The sequence below is a fragment of the Ochotona princeps genome, chromosome 13 (assembly GCF_030435755.1).
Source record: "Ochotona princeps isolate mOchPri1 chromosome 13, mOchPri1.hap1, whole genome shotgun sequence".
NCBI classification, from domain to species: domain Eukaryota; kingdom Metazoa; phylum Chordata; class Mammalia; order Lagomorpha; family Ochotonidae; genus Ochotona; species Ochotona princeps.
Window position 1 is genome coordinate 53,416,807 of NC_080844.1, and position 13,284 is coordinate 53,430,090.

Sequence of the window (13,284 nt, forward strand, 5' to 3'; positions counted from 1 at the left end):
CTGCTCCCACGTGGGAAATCTGTAAGAAGTTCCTGGCTCCTGGCTTCGGATCGACGCAGCACTGGCCATTGCGGTCACTTGGGGAGTGAATCATTGAACGGAAGATCTTCCTCGCTGTCTCTCCTCCTCTCTGTATATCCTAATTTGTGATAAAAATAAAATAAATCTTTAAAAAAATTACACTTGGGCAGGAGGGTCACACAGTCTGCCTGCAGAGCAGCAGTAGTTACAAAAGCAGAACACGTCCCCTCTACCTGGTTCTTTCTTCCCAAAGCCAAGAACTACAGAGTTTTCAGGATTGCTTACCTGAGCTGCTGATGGAATCAAAGCGTAAGCGGGAAGAAAAATGCGTGAGAGCTCTTGGGGCAACAGTCGATGGACAGGAATCGCTCATGTCTGCAGCTGGAGTCCTAGCAATACCAGAACTCTGTTTCCTCTCTGGCTTTTAGACCATACTGAAGTGAGGTCATGGAGTTGCCATACGGTCATCACTGGGACTCAATGAAAGGTTAGCTTCTAGGAGATTGTAATAGTTGTTCATCGTTCCCTTTTCTGAAGGGTTCTAAGGTAATATTGTTCTAAAGGAAAGGCTTCTTCCCTTTTCCCTGCTTGTACGTGATCACCGGTCAGTGCACCAATCCCAACTGAAGACGTCTCTGTCTTGCCAGTGGGGAGCATGCCCAGGAGGGGTGCCAGGTGGTAGGCCACGCTAGGCTAGCCTGCTTAAAAACTGCACTCAGTTGAAACCTTTGTGGCCAGAAAGAAGAATGTGATGCCACATAATGAAAGAGAAAGCTCCATATAGTCAGGTAACAGAAATGACGAGTGGACCCAAACGTTACTTCTCTGTCATTACTAAGACCACATCATATTTTTATTTTTTATTTATTTATTTTTTATTGGAAAGTCAGATATACAGAGAGGAGGAGAGACAGAGAGGAAGACCTTCCGTATGCTGGTTCACTCCCCAAGTGACTGTAACAGCCGGAGCCAGGAAATTCTTCCAGGTCTCCCATACGGGTGGGTGCAGGGTCCCAAAGCTTTTGGGCCATCCTCGATTGCTTTCCCAGGCTACATGCAGGGAGCTAGATGGGAAGTGGTGCAGCCAGGACACAAACTGGCATCCATATGGGATCCCAGCATATGCGAGGCTTAGGACTTTAACCACTAGGCTACTGTACCGGGTCTAGGACCACATCATATTTTACATTCTCTGAATTTTGCTTTTCCAAAGGCTGCAAATGACCTGTGAGTGCCTCAGGGTTACGCAGAGCACTAGTGAACACACACACACACACACACAATCAACAACCCCTTTTCGTCACCTCGTTTCAGTCCCAGGTTTTATTTTTCTTTTCACCGAAAAAAACAAATAAAAGCTCTGTATCTTGGGTTTGGGAAAATTGTGCTGAAATCAGACTTTAAAAATAACCCCTGGCTGTCTTGGTGGAATTGGCAGATGCCCAGCCATGCCCAGCCATTTGCCATCTGCCAGTAGAAAGCACAGTGACCACTTTCCATCATTTAGTTCTCTGTTTCAGGGTATTCTTCATAAAGATGGTGAATAGGGACCTTCCAGGTATGCATGAATTCCTGGGCCAGAGTGTTCTAGTTCCCTTTAAGAAAACGTGTCTGTCCTTCTAAGTGAATACACTCCCTTTGAAATGAACCATTATACTAATCAAGTCTGATTAGTGGGGCCGTTTTTTACAGGCACTTTGCCATTTTCATCTTGTGCTTCTAAATGAACAGTTACATTACAAAGCATTCCTCAAGGGTGCTGTTTGTGCTGCGTGGGGTCACGGCTTTATCAGCGATTGGCGATAGTATTTCTTCATTGCCTCTGCCATCTTGGGCAATAATTTGTTAGAAAAAAAAAAATCAAACTAGACTTTGGGTAGCTGTGATGCTATGGAAAGTTGAACTGCTGTAGAAGAACTTTTAGTTGTATTTTGCTTATAAAACTAGGATAATGTCTTAGTATTATCACCGTGTCTCAAATCTGACTTGCCAGCACGTAGGGAGTTTGTTTTGGTTTCAAAATGTACTTTACCCCATGGTGGCTGGCAGGGTACAATACTATTGACATCACTGTGTTTCAAATAGAAAATGAACAAGCGGCTACTGCTGTGACTGCAGAGTGCCTTCCCAGGGCCTGGGAGAGAATGCGCTGCCCCTTGCACGGCAGCCCTTCTCAGCCCCTCAATACCATGAAACCATCAAATCAGCCAGCAGGGGCTGCCAGCACAGGGGCGCACACCAACAAAGGGCTGAAGAGGAGAGAGACCTAGTAAGACAGAAATCCTTCATCAGTTTCCAAATTGATGTGAAAGATAAATATATATACTTTTTTAAACAAGGCAACACAGCGCCCTCCCCTCGCACCCCTCAAGTTAAGTTTGTCAGTGGCCCAGGCTCCGGACTCATCTCCCACAGGGGAGTAGCTTTCCCCTCCGCTCAGGCCCTTGGAGACTTGCCAAAGGAAAATAAGCTATTTTGTATTTAGAACAGATTGCCACTGTTTTCTCCAGTGATGTAGCCCTATTTCCCAGACTTTGAAACTTGGAATACAGAAAGTTCTTATGTGACCCAAGAAGAAATATGGTGAATGAATACATTTAAAAAAAAAAAAAAAACCTTATAAGCAAATAAGAAGAGGAGATGTATACGTAGAAACAAATTTTAGATGGGCTTCCTTGTGGGAGTTTCCTTGTCCCCCCAGCCCCCTACCCCACAGGAGGAGGCTGTCAGAAGTGAAGTGTTCCTTAGCGGAGAAGGGAGGACGTTGTGGGTTCAGCCTTCACTGGGTCAGCAGCCCAAGGCACTTGTACACCTGTGCATAAGTAGTTCATCGTCTGTAGGATGGGATAAAAACTGTTCATTTAACTTTGTTTCTTGAATGCACTGCGGAGTACTTTGTCTAGGTGTTTCCTTGGCATACTTGGGCTTTCACAGGTGTTTATGTTTTCTGTAGCAATTGCCTTCTGATACTGTATTTGTTTCACTATTTCTTGGATAACAATTGAAAGAGGCCAAAACTTGAATCACTTCTAAGTTAGGTCCAATTTTCTACCTGCTAAGAGGCCTGTGAATAAGGTCAGAAAGTAGAAATCGGTGATTTAAAAAAATTGGATTTGAATTTCATTTGGCATTGCTATCTTAGGACTTCTCTCACTGTAAGCAATTTGATGAAGCCTATTAAATGTTACAGTTCTTCAACTCTCCACTATTTTTTTTTTTTTTTGAAAATGTGTTAATTCATTTGAAAGGCAGAACTAAAGGGAGAACAGAGATCTTCCATTTGCCAGTTTATTCTCCAAGTGGCTGCAATGGCCAGGGCTGGGTCAGGCCGAAGCCAGGAGCCCAGAATCCAGTGTGGGCCTGCCACGTGGGTGCAGGGGCCCAAGCGCTTAGGCCGTCCTCCACAGCTGTCCCAGTGACAACAGCAGAGAGCTGAATTGGAAACAGAGCAGCTGCTCTGGAATGGGATCCTGGCTTTACAGGTGCTGCTGGAGTCCAGTGCTCCGCACGGATGGCACCTGTTCTTCACTGTGACTCTAACCAAGATTGGGATTGAGACTGTTGGTTACACCATGGGTGATGCCTGTGGTGGGATCCGCCAAAGCATCCACTGCACTCCCCCTCCCCACCCCAAATACAAATATTTAGTGTTCTGGCAGTCATAGGCAATTTTTTTTTTAATGAATGGTGGCCTGACATAAGAGTAAACTACTGTTGATTATTACATCAACTTGGGTAAGTTAAAAAAACCCTCAGATTATTTCCGGATTTATGTGTTCATTTAAAAGGTGGAGTGGCAGAAAGAGATGGAGACAAAGAGACAGAGGTCTCTCATCTTCTGGTCCACCTTCCAAATTCCTGCAAGAGCTGGGGCTGGGCTAAGCCAAAGCCTGAAGCCAGGAACCAGTGCAGCTCTCCTGGCTGGGCAGCAGGGAGCCAGGCACACACTGAGGTCATCGGCTGCTACCCAGGCTGTGGATTAGCAGGAAGCTGGGGGAAGCAGAGGTGGGAAGTGATCCCAGAGACTGCCAGGTGGCACTCCGCACCGCGATGCCTGACTCATTCTGACTCTTACCCACAGTGTTTGTATTGGAAAACCTGCAGTGACTGAAAGAATGAATTCAGTCTCAAACTATAGTGACAGTAGCATAAAATTAAATTTAAAAAAGTTAAGTACTATTTGGGAAAGGAGTATGGCAAGAAAGGTTACACGGAAGAAGCAATAGTTTGGCTGTGAGCTAAACAGCCACCCGGCAGACAGTGAGGAAAGGGGCTTTCTGAGTGGAACACTGACAGGAATGAACGTTTGGAGTTGGGTGTTCGGCCTGGTGGTTGATGCTGAAGAAGACACTCTAGCCCGTTCTGGACCCGCAGCTTCCGGCCAGTGCAGACCTGGGAGGCAGTGAGGACAAGGATGGCCCCCAGATTTGGGGTCTAGCCACCCACAGGGAGAGTTTGCGTCTCATTCTGCCTCTTGGCTTCTCTCCTTCCCTGTCCCAGCTGTTGAGGGCTTCGGGGAAGTGAACCAGCTGCTGGAGGAGCCTGTGCTTGCTTTCCCTTGCACCGTCTTCCCTCTCAGACTGAAAATAACATTGGTGGTGAAAGAGATTTGCAAGGGTATTAGGAGTTGATCAACATGAGGCTAGTGAAATGGTAATAGAGCAGGACTCCTTGTTTACTAATGACAGTGATCATTGTTACTGAGGGTGCTTCCTGCTCTTCATATGTGATGGTGAAATAAGATTCCAGCCGACATAGAATGGGTGTATGAGAGTATCCTGTAGTTTTATCATTACTGACTTTTTTATGAGGGCACTTTACTTTTCTCAAGATCTATTTATTTGAAGAGTTGGCAGGGGAGAGTGGTCCATCTTTGATCTGCCGCTTCATCCCCAAATGGCTGCAACAGCCAGGGCCCAAGTGAGGAGCCAAGAACTTCTCTCCAGGTGTGCCATGTTGGTGCAGGGGCTGTTTGCCACTGCTTTCTAAGGCCCTTAACAGCGGGCTGGATAAGAAATGGGGTGGCCGTCTTACTTGACTGGTGCCTATATGGGATGCCAGTGTTGCAGGTGGAGGCTTTCCCTGCTACCCTGCAGTGCTGGCCCTGTCTGAGAGTATTGTAGGAAGTGTGGGGACAGTGGAATTCATAGTACACAGATGGGCGTTTTGGGGGCTCCCACATCCTGGATTGGAGTCCTGGTTCTGTTCCGATTTAGCTTCCTGTCCATGTGCACCCGGAGTGGCAGCAGGGAATGGTTCCGAGTAGTTGGATCCCTGCCACCCGCAGAGGAAACATGGACGCAGTTCTTGGCTCCTGGGTTGACCTGGCCCAGCCTGGCTGTTTTGGGCATTTGTGAAATAAATAAGCAGGTGGGCAATCCCAAATCTCTGCCTTTGAAATTAAACAAATAGAGAGAGAGAGAGAGAGAGAGAGACACTTTATTGTGTGAAAAGTTTTGAAATCCACAGTTTCTAAAACAAAGTATATGTCCCTGGACTTAGTGACGCTCCCTAGACTGTTAGCTCCCCACTTGTCTTCCTGTGGCTCACAGTGCATCCCGTCCCTCTTCCTTCTCTCAGTTGGAGAGACACAGCCCCAGCCAGGAATCAGAAAGGATCTTCCAAGTTTCAGGTTCTAGTTGAGGCTGTAGTAAATAACTCCAGCAACTGGAACATAGATTCCTGGAGGTTTGTGGAGGTCCTGGGGTTGATGGAATATGAAATAATGCCAGATTTATTTGAGGTTTCAGATACTTTAAAAGTGCATTTTTCAGTAACCGTGCTTTCTTACATAAAATAGTGGGGGGTTATTGTTGTTTTTGTTTGTTTTACGAATCTTTGAGGAAATGGTAACTTCTGGAAGTGAAACCATATTTAACCCTGTGGTGTCAGATGTCTTCCAACTTGGTGTCGAGTGGATCATATACACAGCTTGCTCTAAGATCCATGGATCTCATTGGGTAAAAGTTGTTTTCAAATGCTTTCCAAGGGTATCATTTGTCACAACTGATTTTCATTCTTATTTTATATGCGTATAAGCCCTTTCACACAAAGATTGACAACAAGACAATAAATTGCATTATGTAATATTTTTAGTATTCTGTGATTCACAATCTTATAACACTTGATATGCCTATTGAATTATTGTACAACTCACTACTTCAGAGGCATATTAAGTGAAAACAACTTTTTGTAAAGTGAGGAGAGGGTCCTAGGTGTTTCCTGAAGCTTGTCTTTCTGAGTCTTGTGACTGCCACTGTTGGGTCTCACATCAGGGAGATGGCACTTGACAAGTCTCTGCCTGGGAGTTAACAGGCTGTTTCTTTTCTGTAAAATAGTTAATCCAAAAAGTTGCAGGTAATGGGCCTAGAGTGGTAGCCTGGTGGCCAAATCCTTGCCATGCATCTGTAGGGATCCCATATGGGCACCAGTTTGTGTCCCGGCTGCTCCCTTCCCATCCAGCTCTCTGATTGTGGCCTAGAAAAGCAGCAGAGGACGGCCCAAAGCCTTAAGACCCTGCACCGGTGTGGGAGACCTGGAGGAATTTCCTGACTCCCGGCTCCAGTTCAGCAGGACTCTGGCATTGTAGCCACTTGGGGAGTGAACCAGTGAATGGAAGGTCTTTCTCTCTCTTTTTCTCTCAGTAAATTTGTTTTCCCAATAAAAATAAATCTTTTTTTAAAAAATTTGCAGGTAAAATATAGTTAACAAATGCCATTTTATAGGAAAAGATTGTCCGGCTTTTGCATTTTATAAAAAAAACGCTGAACAGAAAATGATCATATGTTTTAGTAAATGAAATCAGTAAAATTCAATGTATTTGATATATATCTGGGTCCATCTTATATGAAAAGGCATATTTTTTCCTCCCTTGGTAACTTTGGAGATTTTCTGGAAATTCTCAGCAGATTAAATTTTAGGAAACCTGTGGATGTAGAGTCTATAGGATTAAGTAGCGAGCTGCTTTGTGTGCAATAGTGTGTCTGTGTGTGGTGGGCGGATATGGGGGAGTATCTGGGAAACCAGGCTATAAGCCACTGCAGCTTTGAGGAATGTGGCTCATGGGAGGCCTCAAAGTTCATTGTATGACATTAACTAGAGGAAAATACAAGCCCTGTCCCTATCTCTTGATTTGTTTTCCATTTTGACTTAGTTGGCAAAATCCTTGGGGTCCTGTAGAGAAATAAAAGACGAGCCAGGGCCAGGGGTCCATGCTTCCGGGGGCGTCAGCCAGTGGATGGCTTGGAGGCCTGGGCAGGGCTAACTTTCTCATTGTTGGGCAAGGGGATTAGTTCTGATAGACAACTTGAAAAACATCATCATGTGATATTTGGCTGCTTCCTCACCAGTGTGTGCTACATGTGTGTGATGTATCTATGCTGAAAAATAGCACAGCTCCTAGGAGGGGCTGTTTCTGCAGCCGAAATAGTTTCCCTCCATCTTCTGTGGCATGTCAGTTTGGCAGTAGAGTTTACAGGGTTTCAAATCTAAAGCAGCATTGGCTTCTTCAGGGAAAAATGATCCCAGTCTACCAAAATAAAAGCCAAACAGACCATAATTGTTCTTTTTGCCACATGGGGCTTACCCTTTTGGAAGGTGTGGGTAATTATGACGGGGCCCTTCCTTTCTGAAAGGGTTAGTGGCTGCGAATCGCCTTTTCTCCGGGGTAAAGCTCACTTTTAAATCTCATATTAAAACAGAGCTCAGTGTCTTTGAGAAATCAAGGTACTTTGCTGTCCATCTTTCCAGCCTCCTCCCTTTCAACAAGGGGACTCTGGCAGGTTTCTTGGGGCACCTCCTGCCGCAGTGTATAATCCTAACTGTGCCTCACCATCGCCTATGCTCGTTGAGGACAGATTTCAGCTTGGAAGTTCTTATCAAGCTATCAGTGTATTTTTCAGCATATATAGAAAAAGTATTTTTGTTTTAAATAAAGTGAATGCTGACCAGAGGGCTAGAATTTTATCATTTGTCATCAGATGTGGTCCCATAAATTTTGCAGTGTAGGGTGCAAACCATGCCTTTCCTACGTTTTCTCTCTGAAGTCTACCTCTTGGAGACTTACCATCGTTGTAGGATGCTTGCAGTTCGTTCCTCAGTGAATAAAGATTTTCAGATCAAACCAAGTCTTTTTCTTCTTTTGTCTTTTTATCTTCCTTCCTTCTTCTCAAGTCTTACAGCCCGTAATTTGGCAACTCCATGCAGGAGGCCCCTAGCCACAGTCCCGTGAGACTGAAGGCAAGAGGAGAAAGGACCAGATGGCATCAGAAGATACGCTTTTCTAGGTCACTGGTGGTTAAGCCTGCAATCTGGTTCCCAACAGAAAGACTTTGGAGAACAGGGAAGGAGGATTTTGCTGTACAGTTCTTGTTCTGTGGATTTGCTGTTGAGAAGACATACGGAGGAAAATGGGGTTTCTGATTTAATGGTTTCGGGTTTTCATTTGCAGGGACTCCATTGCTTTTGGACGGGTGCATTCCCCTAAGTAGCTTATACCCAGGGAGGTACGACTAAGTAGTGTGGACTCAGTGGTGGAGTGGACTCAGTACTGTGGACTCAGTAGTGTGGACTCAGCAGTGTGGACTCAGCAGTGTGGACTCTCTTGGTCAGCTGTTGTTCTTTAGCTGCCAGTGACCCTTTGTTTCTCTACCCTACAAATGCCTGTTTCATTCACAAGTATAAAAGTAAAGATAATTAAAAAAAAAGTGAAGGCAATGGGATTTTGCTTCCACCGGAAGACCCACACGTCACCACTCACTGCTTATCTCTATCTAACGTTTATTTTGGAAGACTGATAGGAGGTTCACAAAGTTCATTGCAGCAGGGGGTGGAGGTGGGTAGGAAACGGGTGTCCAACCTGGCAGTGAAGACACTGCTTTAAACATCAAGAATACCCCGTTTCTGCTCCCCATTCTAGATCCTGCAAGTGCACACACCCTGCGAGTCGGTGCATTATGGCCTGAGGAACTGGGCTTCCGCTACCCGGGTACAAGAGCTGAGCTGAGCTTCCTCACTCCTGCCTGCAGCCTGGCTATTCCCAAGCCATTCTGGAGGAGTGAACCAGCAGATGAGAGCTACTTTTGTGTCACACACACACACACACACACACACACACAAGGAAATGAAATTAAAGACAGGTTTAATTTGATGCAGAAAAGGAAATGCGTATGTATTTTTTCATAGTGCATATTTCCATGAACTTTTATTTCAAACACTGTTTATTTGAAAGACAGTGTTAGAGACAGAGCGCTTGCATCCTCTGCATCATTCCACAGCGTGGCCACGTGGCCAGGCTGAGGCCAAGAGCCAGGCGCTTCTTTTGGAAATGGCATGTAGGTGTAGGGGAGCACACATTTGGCCATCTGCTTTCCCAGGTACGTTAGCTTGGAGCTGGATTGCAAGTAGAGCAGCCAGGACTGGAACACACACTCACCCGTGCTAGGGCCTCTCTGAACTTTTTGAGGACTTCACATATGCATGGATTTCAGCTTTTTTGCACCAAAAGAAATTTACCTCTCAGTTCTATTCAGTTCTAGTCCCACAAAGGCATCACTGGCCTTTGTGTAAGCTGTATCTTGGTGATTTATTACTGCTTGACTGAAGAAATGTTCAGCAGTGACTGAGAGCTTTTGCCTCCCTCCTCACTCAGGCATTATTATTGGTCTGGGACGCCTCCCAGGCTCTTGGGTTACTGCACAGCCCCAGCCTGCTGAGCCCGGACTCTTGCTGCCACACAGACTTTCAATTCAGTGCTCTTCCTTGAGTGAAAGAAAACAATGTGCTTTTAATTTTAAAGCGGACCCCAACCTGTAAATTTAGGTTTTTATTATTATTTTAATGACCTGGAAAATCCTTGCTTTTTCAAACTCGAATTCAAGTCCAAAGTCAAATGTCAGTCCCCCTTACAAGCCTGCTTCCTCCACTTACAACTTCTCCATTTATTCAGATTCTGTTGTCCTTGACATGTCTAACAGTCATTTTGGTAATAAACCAAAACAAAACCATGAACATAAAATAGAACATTTCATTCCTTAGGAGAGACTATAAACTCATTTCCTTTTCCCTGCTCCAGTGTCTGGAACAGTGCTGAGTACCCAAGTCATGTCACTAGTATGCTACTGAATTTTTACAAAGGGAAGAAGACATTTTAATTTTATGCTTATATTTTCAGCCTAGGTTTTTGTAAACCTCACAAAAGGGAAAATTAACTCACCTTTTTCTTCTATAATGTGAAACTAATAAGGACTCATGCCCAACTTTCTTAGATGAAAATGTTAAAGATAATTCCTAAATACATTGGATTTCTGGAGTAAGTAACTCAAAAAATGTGAGCAGCTCTTCTTCTAGTAAGATAGTTAACTTTCCTCATTTTTTTATTATTATTTTTAGAAGATTGTCTTTAAAATTAGTAAATACCATTAAGGGAAATCCCTGTTACACTTTAGATTTCAGGAAAATAAGAACATTTCTTTATCCACACGAAGTATGTCACATTTCAGCCTGGAGCCAACTACAGGCTTGAAGTATTGAGCTCAGTGAAGAGCTCAGAAATGGAACTATTCTAGTACCTGCAATGAGAGCTGGCTTAGTGGGTGCTCAGTCTTGGAATTCACGGACCAGACCCCACTGTTCTTAATCATCCTTGCTCGGAAGTGGCATAATTGACTGTTTACCATCTTCTGCTTTGAAATTGGCAGTATTTGGGAGTTTCACTTGACATATTTTCTTGCATGGTAAGACAGAAAGCATAGTTTGGGTCAGTTTATAAACCGTTTAGTTTGCTTTGAGAAAATGAAGGGTATGTTTTTTTGAGATCGTAAAATTTCAGTTATAGCTCTTTAGGGAATAAATGTATTCATATTTTATTTTCTTGTCCAAAGATACTGTTAACTGCTGAAATATGCTATGCCTTATGAAGCACAGGTCCAAAGATGGGAATAGTAAATCATCAGAAAACTTATAAAGTGCTGATTATATATATATGTATACACACACACATATGTATCCAAAAAATAAAAAATGCTTTGTGCCAAAACTGACATCTTTTAATTCCAATTTTCATGAACTTTTTAAGGACCTTTTTTTTTTCAAGATTTATTTTTCTTGGGAAGTCAGATTTACAAAGACAAGAGAGAGAAAAAGATCTGTGTCTGCTGGTTTACTCAGTATTAAAGAAGTTGAGACAGTTTGTGGGATTTCTAACATTACCACTGGGGATGATAATCCATAGTGGACCGGTGTTCCAGAGAACTGTAGAAGCAGCAGAGACTGAGAGGCAGGTGCCCCTGTACGCAGACACTCTGGGACTGAAGCATGAGGATTCTCACATGGCCATAGGCGGGATAACTGCAGAGCACTGTTTGCCTTAAAATAGGTTTTATCATGTTTCCAGTGGAATATCCAACTGTGCTAATTGTTTCTTCATCTTAGACGAGCTCATCTGCGTCTATGTTTAGAACGCTTGAAAGTTCTGATTCCACTAGGACCAGACTGCACCAGGCATACAACCCTCGGTTTGCTCAACAAAGCCAAAGCACACATCAAGGTGAGAATTTTTACTTACGGATCTGCACGATTCTCTGGGTCTTGCTTTATTAGGAAGGATCAGTTAACTCACATACTTTCCTTAAATAGATGACCTCAAGAAAAATCATTCTAAAACTTACCAGCTAATATTGATGGGAGCAGCAGTAACCTGATGAAGCTAAATTGTTTTGACAGCTTAGCCATTTGAAGAGCTTGGAATGCTAGGAAAATAACAATTACCTTCCCGACACCCAGAAGGACAGCAGTTGTGCCCTCTAGTGGAGATGACTTCATTGGTTGAAGTCGCTCAGTACTTTTCCATCAAACCAAAACACTGCAGATTCTGTAGAACCTTTGGTACAGATGACTGCACAGGCTTTCGGAAGTCTCTCTTGTTCAAGAAATGCAGTACTGATATCCAAAAAAGTAAAGACAAATGCTTTGTCATTTAAAAGCGCTTATATTTTATGTACATATACACACACACACACACATTTGTATAATTTATTTGTGTTTTCACTGCTAGAAAGTATTTTAAGATGTTAGGCAGAAATCTGTTTGTATTGGGCTGCACGCCGATGTGATTATCATTTTAGAAACTTGAAGAAGCCGAGAGGAAGAGCCAGCACCAGCTCGAGGACTTGGAACGGGAGCAGAGGTTTCTGAAGCGGAGACTGGAACAGCTGCAGGGCCCTCAGGAGGTGGAGCGGATACGGACGGACAGCATCGGATCCACCATTTCCTCCGATCGCTCTGATTCGGAGCGAGGTAGGCAGTGCCCTCTCTGATGGGGCAGGAAGCATCTCTGTGGTTCTGGGGAGGCGCCCATCTGCTTTCTTCTGCCAGCCGTTCCAGGCTTCGCGCAACTACAACATTGTCTAGCAGTGCTTGTGTATTTTTGTTACTTTTCACCTAAACTTGGTATTTTGAAATACTTTAAAAGATTTATTTATTTGTTCTAAAGGCAGAGCCACTGGAGAGAGATCTTCCATTCACTGGTTCGGTGCCCCAGATGGCCACAGTAGCCAGGCCTGGGCCAGCCTGAGGAGCCGGGAACTCCATCCTGGTCTGTCACATGTGGCAGGGTTCCCAGTAACCTAGGCAGTCTTCAGCTGCCTTCCTAGGCACATAAGCAGAAAGCTGGATAGGAGGTATATAGGACTTGAACCAGCAGTCCAGAGGTGTCGACATCACAAGCAGTAGCTTAACTTACTGTGCCACAATGCAGCCCCTTGAAATAACTCTAGATTTATAGGATTTTTAAATTTTCAGAGTTCTCATCTACTCTTCACTCCGCTTCCTCTAATGCATGCATAACCATAGTATAATTAGCACAGCTAAGAAATTAACACTGACCTAATACTCATTTTATAGCTGACAATAAATCTTACTCAAATTGTCCTGATTTTTTTCATTCATTTCATTGTCTGCTCCAGGATCCTATGCCAGCATCTCACTGGCATTGCCTTAGGTCTTTTTCCTTACCATAACACTTTTGAAGAATAATAGGCAATTAACATATATGAAATGTTCCTTAATTTGAGTCTGATGTTTTCAGAAAGTTGGATTAAGGGCATGTGATCCATTTTGGGGCAAGGGATATCACAGAAGTGATGTGGTAACCTTCTTACTTCGTTATGGGTTAACTTCATAGGCATATCTGAAGCACTACAACTCTTCACTTCTTTTCGTGTCTGTCCTAGAACCTTTATCTTGGGCAGTTAAAGAACAGAAGCA

The 13,284-nt window shown here is 43.9% G+C and overlaps 1 protein-coding gene across 2 annotated transcripts in view; it reads left to right on the forward strand.

Annotated features, from left to right (window-relative positions):
- MXI1 (MAX interactor 1, dimerization protein) overlaps positions 1-13,284 on the forward strand; it is a 71,355-nt gene that overhangs the window by 53,539 nt on the left and 4,532 nt on the right. For both annotated transcript variants that reach the window (XM_004579858.2, XM_004579859.4), the window contains exons 4-5: positions 11,452-11,566; positions 12,144-12,315. In XM_004579858.2, coding sequence (XP_004579915.2) covers positions 11,452-11,566; positions 12,144-12,315 — 287 coding nt within the window. The remainder of the gene's footprint in view (positions 1-11,451; positions 11,567-12,143; positions 12,316-13,284) is intronic.